The 15903-nt window shown below is 50.2% G+C and overlaps 6 protein-coding genes across 6 annotated transcripts; 3 read left to right on the top strand and 3 right to left on the bottom strand.

Moving 5' to 3' along the window:
• Positions 1-12: 12 nt before the first annotated feature.
• On the top strand, positions 13-897 carry PV06_08639 (uncharacterized protein). The gene has a single exon (XM_016409994.1). The coding sequence runs from the start codon at positions 202-204 to the stop codon at positions 658-660; it is 459 nt and encodes a 152-aa protein (XP_016259016.1). The 5' UTR covers positions 13-201; the 3' UTR covers positions 661-897.
• On the bottom strand, positions 51-3775 carry PV06_08638 (uncharacterized protein). The gene is made up of 3 exons (XM_016409993.1): positions 2698-3775; positions 2528-2650; positions 51-2475 (listed from the first exon to the last, which is right to left on the bottom strand). Exons 1-3 carry the CDS (start codon positions 3738-3740, stop codon positions 1401-1403), a joined length of 2241 nt encoding a protein of 746 aa, XP_016259015.1. The 5' UTR covers positions 3741-3775; the 3' UTR covers positions 51-1400.
• Positions 3776-3983: 208 nt separating this feature from the next.
• On the bottom strand, positions 3984-5778 carry PV06_08637 (uncharacterized protein). Its single transcript, XM_016409992.1, has 4 exons — positions 5333-5778; positions 4865-5273; positions 4422-4819; positions 3984-4365 (listed from the first exon to the last, which is right to left on the bottom strand). The coding sequence occupies exons 1-4, from the start codon at positions 5518-5520 to the stop codon at positions 4053-4055; spliced, it is 1308 nt and encodes a 435-aa protein (XP_016259014.1). The 5' UTR covers positions 5521-5778; the 3' UTR covers positions 3984-4052.
• A 3248-nt stretch (positions 5779-9026) lies between these two features.
• PV06_08636 (uncharacterized protein) lies at positions 9027-10964 on the top strand (the record flags this gene model as incomplete). The annotated part of the gene is made up of 6 exons (XM_016409991.1): positions 9027-9294; positions 9369-9562; positions 9623-9682; positions 9748-10245; positions 10302-10426; positions 10505-10964. The coding sequence occupies 6 exons, from the start codon at positions 9027-9029 to the stop codon at positions 10962-10964; spliced, it is 1605 nt and encodes a 534-aa protein (XP_016259013.1).
• A 212-nt stretch (positions 10965-11176) lies between these two features.
• On the top strand, positions 11177-12290 carry PV06_08635 (uncharacterized protein). The gene is made up of 2 exons (XM_016409990.1): positions 11177-11368; positions 11457-12290. The coding sequence occupies exons 1-2, from the start codon at positions 11190-11192 to the stop codon at positions 12088-12090; spliced, it is 813 nt and encodes a 270-aa protein (XP_016259012.1). The 5' UTR covers positions 11177-11189; the 3' UTR covers positions 12091-12290.
• Positions 12291-13214: 924 nt separating this feature from the next.
• PV06_08634 (uncharacterized protein) lies at positions 13215-14633 on the bottom strand (the record flags this gene model as incomplete). Its single annotated transcript, XM_016409989.1, has 3 exons — positions 13215-13561; positions 13616-13960; positions 14008-14633. The coding sequence occupies 3 exons, from the start codon at positions 14631-14633 to the stop codon at positions 13243-13245; spliced, it is 1290 nt and encodes a 429-aa protein (XP_016259011.1). The 3' UTR covers positions 13215-13242.
• Positions 14634-15903: the final 1270 nt, after the last annotated feature.

Below are 15903 nucleotides of genomic sequence, written 5' to 3'. Positions count from 1 at the left end.
ACAATCTCCTGATTCTTGAAATACGTGTTAATTCATGGATTCACCACGGAGTTCGAGGCCATGATATCACTCATAGTTCCGGAAATTGTCTCAACCGAGGCCGGCACTGTCTGTGGGCATGCCAATTGTGATTCTTTACGACCCACTCCTCAATTGGCGTCTTGAGATTACACGAGAGCACCATTTCCCCTTTGGAAGACAATGCTACAGTGCTCGCATCAGTATCGAGTCCTGCCTGAATTCTGCCCCTTCTTCGTCAACTGTTTATCCCACGCAAACCAACATTCCTCGTATACATCCTTCGCAGACATCTCAGGGAACCTGATACTCTCCAGATCTTCACACCGTTCATACTCCTCCACGCGCTCCAACGTTCGAGTCTGCCAGGTAGGGAAGAAGGCTGTCGCCTCCTCATACTCGTACAGCATGAGAAACGCGCCCTTTGAAGTGACGCTCGCATCGCCCTCTCCCACCGTGACTCCAACCGGACAAGCGGTCCACGTGTGCGGTACGCCGGGGGCAATCGACACCAACGTCTTGGGCGGAATCACGTACCTCTCGCCATTGAATTCGACGAGAGCAACGCCATCCAACACCACAATCCTCTCGCAGATGAATCTCCTCTCGGCCGATGCTTCGTCAGCTGCTGGGGCAATGTGAACGTGCCTTGGGAGTCGGTATTCCGTGGAGAATTCAATGAAACCCAATTGTCCTGCGAACGAGCGCGTGCCGGGGTCGAGTTCGTGCATGACGACCGGGACATCTGAGAAGGGTCGTTTAACGTTCGCACCGATACCATGTGTGATGGTACTCCCGTTAGCTAGAGTAATTCCATAAATATGAGGAGGCGACATTGCGGGACAGTTGCTTGATCCGCTTTGCTTGCTGAGTTCTGCTTTGCCTTTCCCTGGCTGCAAACGAGTTCGTTGCATGTTGCGCGTGCTATCCGTATTGATAATGGCCTTTTGGCTTCAGCCCAGAATCCAAAGAGGGATTCTTGCAAGTTGTCGACAACGGATCTATGCTATCTCTCCGTCGCCAGGATTGATGTCACTTCTGGACCCTACCCATTGATTTCAGTTACACCACTGCCAAAAGTATGGTATGAAGTTGTTCATTAAACATATCTTTCTCCATTTGACTTCAGGTTCGTCGACATGGTGCGGAGTTCATTGCGGATGGATACGAGTTGCTTCTACTCCGTACGTGGACCCGACAATAACCGTTCCGCAAGATCCACCTCACATCCCTCGGTATCCGACAGACAACTCCCAAGGATGTCGGGGAAGGGAGGCAGAGCACGGTGCATCAAGCATCGTGTGAATGGCATCTCGAAGAGGTCATTCGGGCAAGTGAGCACCCAAGTAAGAGTGCTGTGGTGACACATAGCAGCACTGGTTTCACTGCCTCCCGCTGGCCAGAGCATCTGATAACAAACCGGTCATGTCCCAGTCAAAAAGACCATAAGAGTCGCTAAGGTCAAAATCATCCAAGTCGAAAAGTCCCTCTGCTGCTCCAAGAAGAGGAGTCAACGAAATAAGTTGACCAGTCGTCACTTCAGAACCCTGAAGCTGTCTGCCACCATCGCCCTGATCTCTAACGTCACCCAAATGAGCCTGAACTTGATTGGACTGTTGTGTCTCAGTGGCAGTTCGTCGTCTCAGGTAGGCGCGAGTAGTATTCTCACCACCCAGGATGATCGAAATGTCTGGAACGAGGCGTTCAGCGTCCTCAGGTGAGCAAGACTCACCCTGCTCGAACAGCGATAGGATCTTGAGTAGAACGTTGTGTCCATTGACGGCGACCGGAACAGGGCACGCTTGCGCTTCTAACAGACCCAAATCGTCCGCCATGTTGTGAACATCGACCCGGAAGCGAGCGGCGTTTGGAATGGTTCTCTCGACCAGAAGTAACGTGCCCAAGGTGACGGCGACAGAGAAAATCTGGTACGCCTGTGGGTAGAATTTCTGTTGCGTGACGATTGGCTCATTTCTGCGTAGGGTCCTGTATGTAGCCAATGCATTCTCAACTGCCCCAATGCAGGTGTCGAAGGCGCTCGTGACGCTGTCGAGAAATGGTCGATACATACGAACACGCTGCGTACTGACACATGTCCGCAGAATGTGGTTTTGCCATGTCAAGAATTCATGAGCTGCAGAGAAGGTTTTGGCTTTTTCCTCATGATCGAGCTGGAAATACCAGGGCAGTTCGTCAATAATCTTCAGAAGTTTTCGGTCAATCTCAACTACCGAATTGTAGGATTGAAGCTGCGACGGATCAATGACCAGAGCGCGGTTGAGGAGCCGGAATATCCTCGCTCGATAGATGTTCATGCTCATAACGGTAGGCTCATTCATGGTCCTTGCACGCGCAAAGTCCAAACCCAGGTCGAGATCGTCACAATTAAGGGGAAGTGGTACATTGGTGAGGTGCACTTGAATCAAGGGTGGCCTATCGAGACATATTGACTGAAACCTGGGTTTCTTTAGCACACATCAAGCCACACTGGAAGACACAATCTGCTTACGTGTCGGAGTCCACTAGATCCCACCACAGGCGATGTCTCATCGCTTCGGCTACATTTCTGGCAGGCGTGTGATCTTTGTCCAGCCCTAGAGCTTGAGCATTTCGCACAGCTTGGCCCATCCGCCTAATTGCCCATCAGACAGAAACTGTGATCGGAGGATTTGGACTTACGAATTAATTGTTTCAATGTTGTTGGTTGCGTACCAATATAGCTGTGTAATGGAGAATGTCTGTAACTGTGACAGAGTTGGCTTTCCTTCGTAATTGCCAGCCTGAAGAGCTTGCAGACTTGCACGATGCCATATGTGGGAATATTTTCGGATAGAATCTCGTCGCAGACCGACCACTTCCGCAACATCAACAGGGATGTATAGTGCGCTCAAGGACAGAATTGTGAACAACAGCGACATCCACGGTAGATCTACATCTTTGACCTCGCCGTCCCAAAATTTAGAATACTCTTTTCGGAACGTGGGAACATGGACCGTCTGGAAAAGCCAGTTGATGTGTTCAATGAAATAGCTGAGGAGTACGTCTGCTTGAGTTCGAGTAGGAAGAAATTTGACCAGCAATTTCTTCCATTGCATGTCGTTGTCTGAAAATATCAAACTATCCATGAAACTACCATCGACACCACTAGAAAATTGTAGAAGCGGCAGATTCTGTGGAAACAAGATGTTAACGGCACCATCTGAACGTGATGTGCTAGAATCTCCGGCAGTAAAAAGTTGCTGATGACTAGAAGACAATGGCTGGGCTGCGGTGACGGCCTGGACTTTCTCGACTGATTGACCGGGTCCAGGTCGTTCTTCTGTCACCGGAACATCCGCAACGAACTCGGTTATTTCATAGCTTGGAGTCTCTGACCACACTTGTGAAGATAGATTGCCGAGTCCCTGGGGCGAAGACCTCTCGAGAGCCGCAGCTCCAGCGGTTTGACTAGCATTGTGGGCCTCGACAGTGCACTGGGGTTGGCTCTGAGTCCTCTGCTTGGGATGTGAATTTATCCTTTTGCCTCTAGGCGGCGCAGGATTCAGCAGGCACAGGTCTTCCCGGTTGTACCGCGAGCAAGTGCTGCACGGTACGGCGCGGTCACATTTCAATTTGCGCTTTCTGCAAGGATCACAGCTGAGAGGGACCCGCCTGGGAATATGGCGCGGCTTCTTCTGGACGATGGATGAGGTCACTGCTGGATCGGATTGTGAACTGGACATGAAGATAGTAAGCCAGCATCCGGAGGAGAACACAGAATTTCGGAGATGGAAAAATCAATGACAGACTGAGATGTCTGCCTTCGTCTGAATTTCGGAGTTGGAGGAAATGTCTTGGCCAATGAGCCGGTACGAATACGAGGTCACAAGAAGCGTCACGGTGTCCTGCAGTAGCACGTCTCATTCATCACATACGCATTCCTTACCAGGCGACTACAGAGACTAGCTGAGACCAGAAGGCTTGCTGCCGTGTCGAGACAATGCTTATGAGAGAAATACTCACAATTACCAATGTTACCCGTTTGATCATAACACCTATGTAGGAGTTCCCTGGAATGGCTCCCGGCAAAGTGCATCGTACTTTGCTGATATTGCCTCAACGTCCTTCCAACCTGCGGCAACCTTTTCATTCCGCAGTCTACAATCGTCGGTTCCAGTCGTTACGACCCGTGTCTGACCTTGAGTACGTGCACCTTTCACCAATGCCGACGTCCTTGGTTGTCTCTTCTCTGCGAAAGCCTGGAAGATGTTCACCAAACCCGGCCCGATTTTTTGCAAACTCTCCTCATAATTCTCGCTCTCTAGATTCAAGGATGGCAAGGCATGGCTGAGATGAAAGCAATCCTCACTATTGATCAGATTAGAGAAAGTGCAATCGATTTGGGATGGTCGAGACCAACTTACAGTGCCTGGTTAGCCCCTTGTCCAAGATGGGGGGAGGTTGGATGTGCCGCATCTCCCACCAGAACGCATCTCCTCGAATACCACTGATTTGGACTCATTTCTGTTCGATCAAAAATACCAAATTTGATAATACGAGATGGCTTTTGAACCAATTCCGCCGGCGACTTGTCTTTCCACGAACTGATCTTGTCGAGGAGTTTTTCCCTTCGCGCGGCGATTTCTTGCGCAGAGCACAAGCCCCAGGCAGCTTCATTTCCTTCGCCTTCAGGTAAAGTCAATGCCCAGGACGTCACGTCAGGAGAGACTGGGTATGCAATCATATGGACTCCTTCACCAAACCAATTCCTCATGCTGTGCCGAGTTTTCAGCGCCTGTGGTGTTGGTGACAATCCAGCAGTCTGTGGTGTCAGCCGTGAGCACGCTGCCCGAGTCATGTAGCTTACCTGTGTTAATCCGGTAAAGTCTGGCAGCCCTTCGCTGAGGCCTCTCTTCCTAAGAAGGATACGTCTGGAAGCAGCTTTGATCCCATCGCATCCGATGAGGAATGAGCCCGTAACAGATCCATGTCCTTTGAAATGAGCAGTCACTGAATCTTCCCCTTCTTCGATATCCTCTAGCTCCCAGCCCTCCCTCACATCAACATCCAGATCAGTGAGCATGGTTTTGAGCATCAAATTCAGCTCGGTCCGCTTGACACCCATTGCAGGTTCTCCGTATTTTGATCGGAAACTCTGTGGTAAGTCTGAGGATCCTAGAAGACCACCATCTGAGGTGAGGTCTTGAAATGCCTCGAGAGGCTGGGATCCTTTTTCAACTTTCTCTGCTACACCGACTTTGTTGAGAACTTTGAGTCTGCGTTCCGCTCAGCAACTTAATTCCCTCTGTTACCAAAACAAGCGGTATTCTCTTACCCATTTGGCATCAACATCAGTGACGCCCCTGCATCTCCCAGTTTTGAAACCTTTTCAAAGACAATGGGGTTGTATCCTCTGCGTTTTAAAAAGTTCGCAAGCACCGGCCCAGCGACACCACAGCCGATGATAAGTACCGAGACTTCGGACATGATTGCAAGGCTTGGACGTACGTTATTGACCACCATCAAGTCGTTCTCGTTCAGAAGGTCCCTTTGCAGATGTGATAACTGCCTGTTTTAAAGTGCTTAGCCTCGGTGCATCCGTTACCCAGATGAAGCGCGATTTCAAACAAGTGACGCTACGTCATTGCATATGCGTGCGACAGAACCAGACAGTGAGTCATCCAAGTGCATGAGAGATACGAGGAAGAGTGTCAAACAATCTGCCGGTGACTGGCCTGCTTGGGATTGTAGAATCGTAATAAGTGAAAAAGTCAGACTGCGGTCAGCCTGTTCGGAGAAGGGGGAAGCTCGATCGGAGATGGAAGTTGTCAAGACACTTTTGTCTGACAGAAGCGTTTGAGACACTCCACAATTCTTGGCCTGGGTATAGCAAAAGTCAGATAGATCCTCTTCGATGAGCCGATAACAGATGGATTGATTGCACCGCTAAACTTGAACTAATACCTGTGGTGTTGACATCAAAATGCGTTTGCAGAAGGGACGGTATATGTCTTCCACCATGAACAGCAGAGATTCAATGTCGACCTCTCCTATATCAATGTGGACGCGACTATTGTTAGCGTACAGGATTGCCTATTCTCGATGACACTCGTGGGAACAACGACGGTTGTGAGTATCGCTCTCAAGTATGGGCGCTCTCAGTGCTCAATAATCACCCGCGAGAGCCAACTCACCGCAGATGGTCGCCGCCGCCTCTTCACGCATCAAGCTATTCACTCTCCAGGCACGTACCCGCCCACCATTGGCCCGCAAGAGCTGGATTAATTCGACCCCTTATATGTTTGATTCGTGAATTTTCTGTCAACTAACCTTCACAGGAACCAATTCTTCAGCCCCCGTGGTGCAACGGTCAAATGTCACCGTCTCAGCTGGAAAGTCAGTCAGGTCAAACTGGATGGCTATCCTGCAGGCGACTTGACTATCCGAGGAGGCACATGAAATTTGGTTACAACAAGTGGGATCAACACCAGTGGGATATCAATTCTGAGGGTCAACCAACAGTGGGATCAACAACACAGTGGGACATTAATTCGGGCAGACTTGGGGCACAAGGTCGACAACTAAGTGGGAGGACAACATAGCTAGGACAAGGCCCTGGCCAGAGAGGGTAGAAAAAGTTGAAAGCGCTGCGACAGGGGAGATTCCAGAGCGAGTACCATAGATCGGTTTAAGACCTTCACTGGTCCCGAGTTGGGAGGCATCTGGGGGAAAAAAATCCTTACACGACTGGGATTTTCTTAACTAGGCTCCTATGGGAGATAAATCCTAGTTAAGTTTTTGCCATTTTTGCAGAATCCTACTATATCTTTTTGAGGTTAGATTCCTCTCTCAGTTAATTAATCCTTTCCTCTTGATCCTATTAGTGAGAACTCTCATAATGTGTAACGGAAATGAGGATTCTCCCAGTCAGTAAGATCATGTGCAATAGCCCCATCTCTAATTGCAGCATCAAGATTTTGGTCTCGCTTCTTGTTTTCCCTTACGAGATAGATCCTCATGGCGAGACTACAGACCACTGAAAGTGCAGCTGTGGTAAGAGCCCCCTGGAACAAGGAAGGATAATGCTCCTTGACCTCGGTCGTTTTGATGAACAAGGGTGCTGTCCCATTGGAGATACAGTACGCCATCCACACCAGACCCATGACAAAGACCTTCTTTGTGTAGCCGCCGGTATTCGAGCCGACGAGAGACAACAGCATGGTGTAAGAGGGCGGGAAAGTGAACAGAAGGAAGAACCCTGCCAGGGCGGCTGAGTGATCAGGCGCCCATTGTACCTTCCAGGTGAGTGCCGCTCCGGCGATGACGAACAACTCGCAGATGCACCAGATGATGGCGCGGATGTTGCGAAGGTAGTTAGCTGCCCATCCGGTGATGGCCAACACCACAAGCAGATAGATCCCCGCACAGCCAGTCAGCAACACCGACTTGAAGGGTGAGTAGCCAAAGCTCTTAACGATGATGGACCCGAACCCCGAGCAGGCACCGTTGATGAAATGAATGCAGTACGTCGACACCACCGTCAACCAAGTCTTTGGGTCCTTTAGTGCTTCGACGATCTGGTGAGGCTTGATGGATTTGGTCTCTTCTGTGACCAGCTCCAGTCGGATTCGTGCGTCCGCAACCTTGCGTTCATGCTCCTTCAAGAACCAAGCGGATTCCGGATTGTTTGGCAGTGCGAAGATCATGATGATTCCCCAGCCGACGGTCATCGCACCCAGGATCAGGTATTGATATTTCCACGGCGAGAGATCACCCTTGATATGGCCGATACCATAAACCATCATGGGACCGAGGAAGCCCCCGAGGCCTTGGGACATGTACCAAACTGAGTATCGGAGAGGTTGTTCTTCTCTTCTCCAAAACAGTGGAATCATCAGTGAGAAACCTGGTCCTGCACCAGCTTCGCAGAAGCCCAAGAAGAAACGTTGCACCATCAGCCCCGGGTATGACGAGACCACGGCGGTTAGCATGGTGACAGCTCCCCAGATGACAACGGTACCCGCAAGGTATTTGCCCAGAGGAAGTTTCTGTGCGAGAAATGCCGCAGGGACAGCTGTCGATCACAGACGTCAGTCAAAGATGTACGGAGTAGATTATCGTCCTCAAGAAAGGGCTGCCAACGTACCACCAGCGAGGTAACCCCAGTAGAATATTAATGTGACCAAAGAAAATCGATGAAGATTCAGGATTGGCTTGTGTGTCTGTTCATCGAGTCCCGCGACGGTGTACAGATCGAGGTCTTGGATAATACCAAACTGTGAGGCCCCGTTCAGAATGACTTTGTCAACGTATTGAAGACCGTAAGTGACGACGATGATGGGCATCAGCCATAAATCGATCTTTCGCAGACAGGTTCGTTCCTCCTTCGCTGTGAAGTTCTGTGGTAGTCTGTTCAAGTCTTTGGTCAAAGTGCCATTGTCTACCTCGACATTGTCAGAGTGACTAAAATCTCCTTGAGCAGCCTCGATCTGCTTGGACGAGTCGAGTGGTTTAACGTCATGAGAGGCCATTTTTGATAGAGACCTGTGCAGGATGCTATCGATGCAGACACAAGTTGGGACTGCTAGAGCGGGCTCATCTCTGATATATCCTCCCCAGTACTCCATATATCGCCCAGACTCAGACTCCCCCAGACTACATCGGTATCTCCACCAACAGTCCCCACAAGCGTGGTGGTCTATATCCGCTCATCATGTCTATATCCACAGCTACATCCGCTTTCTATATCCGCCCTCTACATCCCACTTGAATTCTCGCTTCCATGACTCCTGATCAGCTCCGGTATCGCGCAAAAATTTCTCAAGGATTTCTTTTTATCATCTTTGGATCGAGGCTGGCTCTGAAAAGGCTCTCTCAGCTTTGTCTTGTGGTGGAATTGAACGCATAGGCAGATATTCCCAGCATATGAGCCATCCACCCCGTTCGCACGGCTACATGTGATTTCAGGCGCTCCGGACTACTCCCATATTCTCCTCGTTGCAAGACTGAGGATATCTCAACAAGATAATATGGCAGAATACTTTCGCCGGTTGGCGTCACACGCCGCACACGATCGTTTGGCCATCGTCGATCCAGTCTCGTCGAAATCATCAACGCCAGGGCAACACAGCTATGCTCAACTTTTGTTGCGTGTCAACGTTTTCCACGAGAAGCTCACTGCCGCCGCTCAAGAAGCCCGGAGACCGATCGAAGGTGCAAGGGTCGGCTTGATGGTGCCTCCTGGAGTAGACTTTATTGCCGCTTTGCTAGCTATCTGGAGCGTCAAGGCAATCGTGGGTATGATTTTTGTCGTCCGAGACCTGGATCATGCTCGGTGACATCCAAGCTGACATCAAAACCCGCCACCCCAGTTCCGATATGTCTCACGCATCCTCTTCAGGAAATCACTCATACAGTAACCGACTCCGGCCAAGACTTCATCATTTATCATGGAGACTTTGAACGCCAAATAAGACCACTAATCCAGACGAGATCATGTATTGATGTGACCACTATTCCGCGAGAAGCGAGATCTAGAGATGTTAGTATCACAAACATCAACCCCGTCAATTTTCCACTGAATGCTAACTAGAAGTCTTAGATAATCGACTTTTCTGCACTGGAGTGGTCAGCCGAGACGCCGTGCACCATAATCTACACATCTGGCACGACTGGACTTCCCAAGGTACTTTGGATTAACCCCATCTTTTCGTGAAATTTTTCATCTTATTGACAAAATTCTCAATGTAGGGAGCGATATTGAGTGCGAAGAATCTTGAGTTTTCGTTCAGATCTCTGGCAGATACCTGGCAGTTGACGTGTGAAGATCGAGTACTTCACGTGCTCCCTCTTCACCATGGGCATGGTCTCACACTTTCACTCCTGTTACCGCTCTGGGCAGGCGCCACAGTAGAGTTCATGGCCAAGTTCAACGAGAAGCTTGTCTGGGAGCGCTTTCTCAGTACATCGTTACATCCAGTCACTGTTTTCATGGCTGTACCTACTATCTGGGTCAAAATGATAGCCTATTTCAATCAGAATTTCAAGAGCCACCCTGCCAAAGCAAAGAGGGCCACAGAAGCAGCTGCGAGTCTGAGATTGGCAATCAGTGGTTCGGCTGCACTACCTGCACCAATCAGAGATGCATGGGCTCAAATATCCAACGGGTATCTGCTGCTGGAACGATACGGGACGACTGAAACCGGGATCACGTACTCTGAACGGTTGAGTCCCAATGGGCGCGTTCACGTAAGATATAAAAACAGAGAGAAAGAGCGGTAATATAAAGCTAACTATTGTTCCAGGGAAGTGTCGGATGGCCTCTCCCAGGTGTACAAGCACGACTGATCACTGCCGAAGGGCAGGATGTGACCAACATCCCCGATGTGATGGGAGAGATCCAGATCAAATCCGACGGTCTCATGAAAGAGTAAGTATTGATGTTTTCCACCAAAATTTCTGTACGGGCAAGGAAGCATTACAGTCCTGACCTCCTACGAACACATAGGTACTGGGGAAAACCAGGTGCCGCAGAGAAAGACCTGACTGAGGATGGCTGGTGGAGGACCGGGGATTTAGCATTGATCAAGGCCGAGCATGGCAATGCCACCTTCATCCAAGGGCGCGCCAGTGTCGACATTATCAAGTCTGGTGGGTACAAAATATCTGGACTCGACATCGAGACGGAAATGTTACAATTGCCATATGTCCAAGAGGTGGCGGTCGTAGGCGTACCCGATACCGTCTGGGGAGAGGCGGTGGCTGCGATTTGTGTGCCGGTTCAAGGTAAAGACGCCGAGCTCACCATCGCCAATATAAGAGAAAACTTGAAGAGTCGGCTCGCTTCATACAAGCTGCCGAAGAAGTTGTTCGTGATGAAGGAATTGCCGAGGAATGCCATGGGAAAGGTGCAAAAGAAGGCTCTACGAGAGCGGTGCTTCCCACGGCCACGGGAAACCAAATTGTAGTCGAAACTGGTAGATCTGAACGTTCACATGGATCAACACCTAGAATCTTCGTCATGGATAATAAACAACACCCAGTTCTCATCACGTAGGAATTTTCGTACAGGAGTAAAGATGAGCCGAGGTTGATGCATTGCGATATCGGATGATAATGTATATATAGAAAGAAGTAAACTCCTCACGGCATCGACAGACTCCTCCACCTAACCTTTCAACTCAGCAGCAACAATGTCCTGCACCATCAGGTACAGAGGTCACGTCGCCATCATCACCATCGACAACCCTTCTAAGCTAGGTGCGTTGACACAGGAAATACAGATTCAACTGGGACATCATTTGAGGGAAGCTGCCGATCGTAAAGACGTCTACGTTACTCTTTTGGCCGGTACAGGAAGATTTTTTTCCTCGTGAGTCGAGTCTTGTCATCTTTCTCTCTCCCACAGTCGCAATAGTATGTCCTTTCAACTGACACCTCGATTTCGGAAATTTTGGCAGAGGAGCGGATATTCGTGAGCAGGGTCATGACGTCCCAGCCGACGAAGACGGAAGGCGTCATCATGTTCACCACATGGCCGACCTCCTCGATCTCGCGCAGACATTCTACACCCACCCAAACATCCTCGTCACCGCGTTGAACGGTCCCGTCGCGGGACTCGCGTCGGCCTTGGTGTCACATTCGGATTTCATCTACGCCGCGCCGCACACCTACCTCCTGGCCCCCTTCAACTCCATCGGGATCGTGGTCGAGGGGGCCGCGACGAAATCCATGGTCGGTCGTATGGGACCCGGCCTGGCCAAAGAGGCCCTCCTCATGGCGAAGAAAATCCCCGTCGATCGGCTACTCGCGTGCGGGTTCGTGAATGGCGTCTTCGAGGCCGACGCTTCGGGCAAGGACGCCGAACGCTTCACAGACACCGTCTTCACCGAGATTTGTGAGGGGAGACTGGGCACGCATCTGAGCTCGGCGAGTTTGTTGAGGACCAAACAGGTCATGTCGAGGTTCGACGAGATCGCCTACGACGCCCATTCGGTCCGGGAATTCGTGGGCGGTGTCGAGGCCCTCCAACGTGGGTATCCTCAAGAGCAGTTCCGCAAAATGATACGAGGAGAGAAGAGGCACAAGTTGTAGATTTTTTTTATTTGGTTCTTGGTATCTGCATATCTCTAATCTGGTGTTGAAATGAAGTGAAGATTTGCTACTCGTTTTCATCCTCAAACTTGCTCGAGAGGACTTTGGATCCAGTTTGGTCTGGAATTTAGCCTCGAGTACAGCCATGCTGGAACATAACTGTCTTTCCAGATATAGCTGCTGAACAAACGCGATGCTGGACTAGATGAGGGATCTGACGCGGCCTGGCTGCATTTCAAATCGTATCCCGGAGCATGTGCCGCTTGGTCGAAGTTTGCCGCATTCACTGTGCGATGAGGTCTCAGCGAGGCTTCTCTCGAGATTCAGTGCTAGTCACGCAAATAATGACAAGGCGAGTCAAATCTGTGGGCATCCAACCCGTACTCAATTCTGGGCCTGGATCTATATCCGCCCAGTGGCGACGACATCTATTTCCGATCACAATCTATATCCGCGTCGCATTTTCGCACTACTTCCAATTTACTTTTATCATTCGACTTGGCGTTACGATCACTTCCGGACCGCTATGGCAGTATGAATCTTCACGGGGTACTGGAGGTGTGGCCATGTGTCTTTGACATCGCGGAGTCAGAAGAACGTAGAATGGGATCTTGAATTTTTTCGAGAGCAGAAAGAATGGTCGCTCAAGAATATCGCGCAATGGACTTCAAAAATGATTCCAATGGATATATTTCAGCCTCAGAAGCCCGGCAGAAAATCATTGATTCAAATGAGACACTCGGTACAAACCGAAATCTTCCACAGAGGCAGCCTTGCCAACAAGTACACCCCGTCATGATTGTGTCAGACAAGATAGTTTGTATTGAACTACCGGTGCTCCATAATGGTTTGGTCGGAGTTGCTTAATCTGGCATGGTATGGGAGACTTCCCAGTGTTCCCAAGACCCACCTCAACGTAGCCCAAGGGCGTCGTTCGCCTCAACGTACTGAACTGGTCATGATGTCAATATAGAGACAAGTCTTCTGAAAAGGACGGAATGCACAAAAGGAGGTGTTGCTTACGAGTGATGTGCAGAGCGATGGGAAAGAAGGCAATGCGAGCTTGTAGTATCATTATGTCCTCTTAATTCCTCCCAACAGCACACAGAATGGTGCAAAATTCGTATCGACAAATGCATGACTTTTTGCTGATCACACAGCACCCCAACGTCTATTCAAAGCCTTTTCAACGAGGTCAACATACTTCAAGTCTCTCGGTTGGCTACGGCCATCATCCAAGCTTGAGGCCACCGTCTTCGCGTCCAAGATATTTTTCCTACTGCAAAATGGCAGCGTCTGTGTGATCAGGGCGACACCATGTGAGTGATCGGCCACCGCATCGATGACCATCTTTGCAGCCGTAGACAAGGCCGCCTGCGATGTCTGGGTGACAACTTGCATCTGCGGTTCAGGAAGAGTTTCTTGAGATATCTGCATTGTCAAGATATGCTGATGTAGGATGAACAATGTTCTGCTCGAGGATCAATATCAGGTTTGTGTTTGGCAATACTTCGACCGCACTGACCTAACAGCAATTACAGTACATGTGCTGTGGATGGCCTGAGACTGAACCTCAGTACTCTCTTTCATCACTTGTATCAAGAAGCGCTGGATATCCAGGTCGATCCTTGCTAATTCTCCCAGCTCCGACTTTGCATAAATCGCTTGTCGAACACGGTATAACAGGAATACGGATTGCGCTTGACGTCCAAAGTCGTCCGCATTCCGTACTTTAACAGCACCAAGCATGCCGAGAGAAGGCCTGGAGCTATTCGCTCCCGGCCTCAAATCGAAAGGTAAAGGCGTGTCATGAGTCAGGTGGTAAGCTGGAGGCTGCTGGACGTCGATGTCTGCCTCGGATACAATGATGCTATAGCGTGTCAGTTCATGGTTTCCATATCAGTGCCTCGATTGTACCTGTCAAGCATTGCTACGCACCACCACAAGTTCCATGACTGTTGTGAGGTTGATACCCGCTCGCTTGTCATCTGGCCATCCTCAAAGTCATGTTTGTTAATCCCGAGGCAATAACCCATCCTGACGCACTTCACGACGGATATGGAAGCCGCGTCGACCCAACCTCGAGCATACTCGTACGCGGCGATGACAACAGCCGCTTGGAGCAAAGCAATCGATGCATCAGTGGTTGCTTGTACTGAGGTGAAGAGCAGCTGCGCAGTCATGTACAAATCGTCGCAGAAGGGTTCCACTGTGAGAAGGGCCAGCGAAAGGAGCAATACGGAGGCGTCGGCTGCTGGTGTTACCGGCTCTCGAATGATCTCATGGAATCGCTGGGGTGCGATGATCGGAAATGAGGAATGAAAGCCTCGAAAGTACCGTGCACCGATGTCCACGGACGATAAATCCAGAGATTGAATAATATTGGTGACCTGACTGTGTAAAGATTCAGCCAACGTCACCGGTTGACTGCTGTGCGGCGAAGCTTGGCCATTGGCAGTGTGAGCTTGCAGGACAGATGGACCTGAAGTGCCAAAGATAGATAATATGGCCCAACGAACAGCTAGAACACCGGTCGCAGCCATACTGACACGGTCTTGCACTTTCGACGCTGCGTCATCACCGTATACGCAGACTATGCCGCGTTTCGAACAGTATCCGCAGGCGGGGAGCCTCTTGTCGCATGCTTTCTTTCTAGTGCGACATAGTCGGCAGACTTGTGAGGCTTTTGGCATTGTCGATGACGGTGTGCCATGCGTCTCCATGGCCATCTGCAGGGCGTGGCCGAGGAAGCCGATATCACACTTCCCTAGTAATGAGGGTACTTCGCATCCCAAGACGAGTAGGATGAGGAAGATTCCATCCGACGAGAAATCTAGGGCCAGGGAGGGTTGTTACAATATATGCATGGCGGCCGACGCTAAAAATCAGATCAGGCCCACCCATTTAGTGACCCACAGCGAAATTGCCCGCCGACAGCCAGTCTAATCATGGCTCAAACCTCTACTTCGACTATTTCTGATTCGTGCGAATCAAAGTCACAGCTGCACGGCGGCCGACATATGTATCCTGCGAAATCATGGTCATGCTACATCAGGTAAAGGTGGTATCAAGTGAAAGTGGTATAAAGGGCACAAACATGTATTTCTTGCGGCAGCTCATCTTTCACCCTTCACCCAAGCTGCCAGTATGAACGAGAATTCTAGGAGCGATATGCCAGAGAGGAATCTACAGTCTTTATCGAGAAGATCTACTATCGACCTTGAGAAAAATCAAGGCACCATACCTGCAACAGAAGCTGATACCAAGAGAGCGTACCTCGTCAAATGGGACCCAGATGACCCCGAGAATCCCAAAAATTGGAATCCGTGGTACAGAGCGTGGTTGTGTTTCCAAATGGCCTTGCTCGCCTTTGTGGGCTCCTTTGGTTCGTCCATAATCTCACCATCACAACCATTCCTCGCCACTCACTTGGACGTCAGCCTGGAGACGTCAGTCCTTGTAGTGTCTCTGTTCGTCTTGGGGTATGCTTTCGGGCCCATGGTGTTTGCGCCCCTTGGAGAAGCGTTCGGTAGGAAGATCTCAATGCTGCCGGCGCTCTTTGTACTGGGCATTTTCAGCATCGGGACCGCAGTCAGTCATAATGCCGCATCCCTCTTCATCACTCGCTTCTTTGGAGGACTCTTTGCCTCAGCACCTGTCAGTAATGTCTCAGCGGCAGTTGGTGATTTGTACGACGCAAAAGAAAGAGGCATTCCTATGGCACTCATAGCCCTGTGCGTTGTGGGGGGCCCATGTGTTGCGCCTATTGTTGGAGCGGCCATTACAATCAATCCGCACATGGGTTGGAGATGT

The sequence above is a fragment of the Exophiala oligosperma genome (assembly GCF_000835515.1).
Source record: "Exophiala oligosperma strain CBS 72588 unplaced genomic scaffold supercont1.9, whole genome shotgun sequence".
In the NCBI taxonomy this organism is placed as follows: domain Eukaryota; kingdom Fungi; phylum Ascomycota; class Eurotiomycetes; order Chaetothyriales; family Herpotrichiellaceae; genus Exophiala; species Exophiala oligosperma.
Note: the sequence above shows the minus strand (reverse complement) of the source record. Positions and strands in the feature narration are given on the sequence as shown.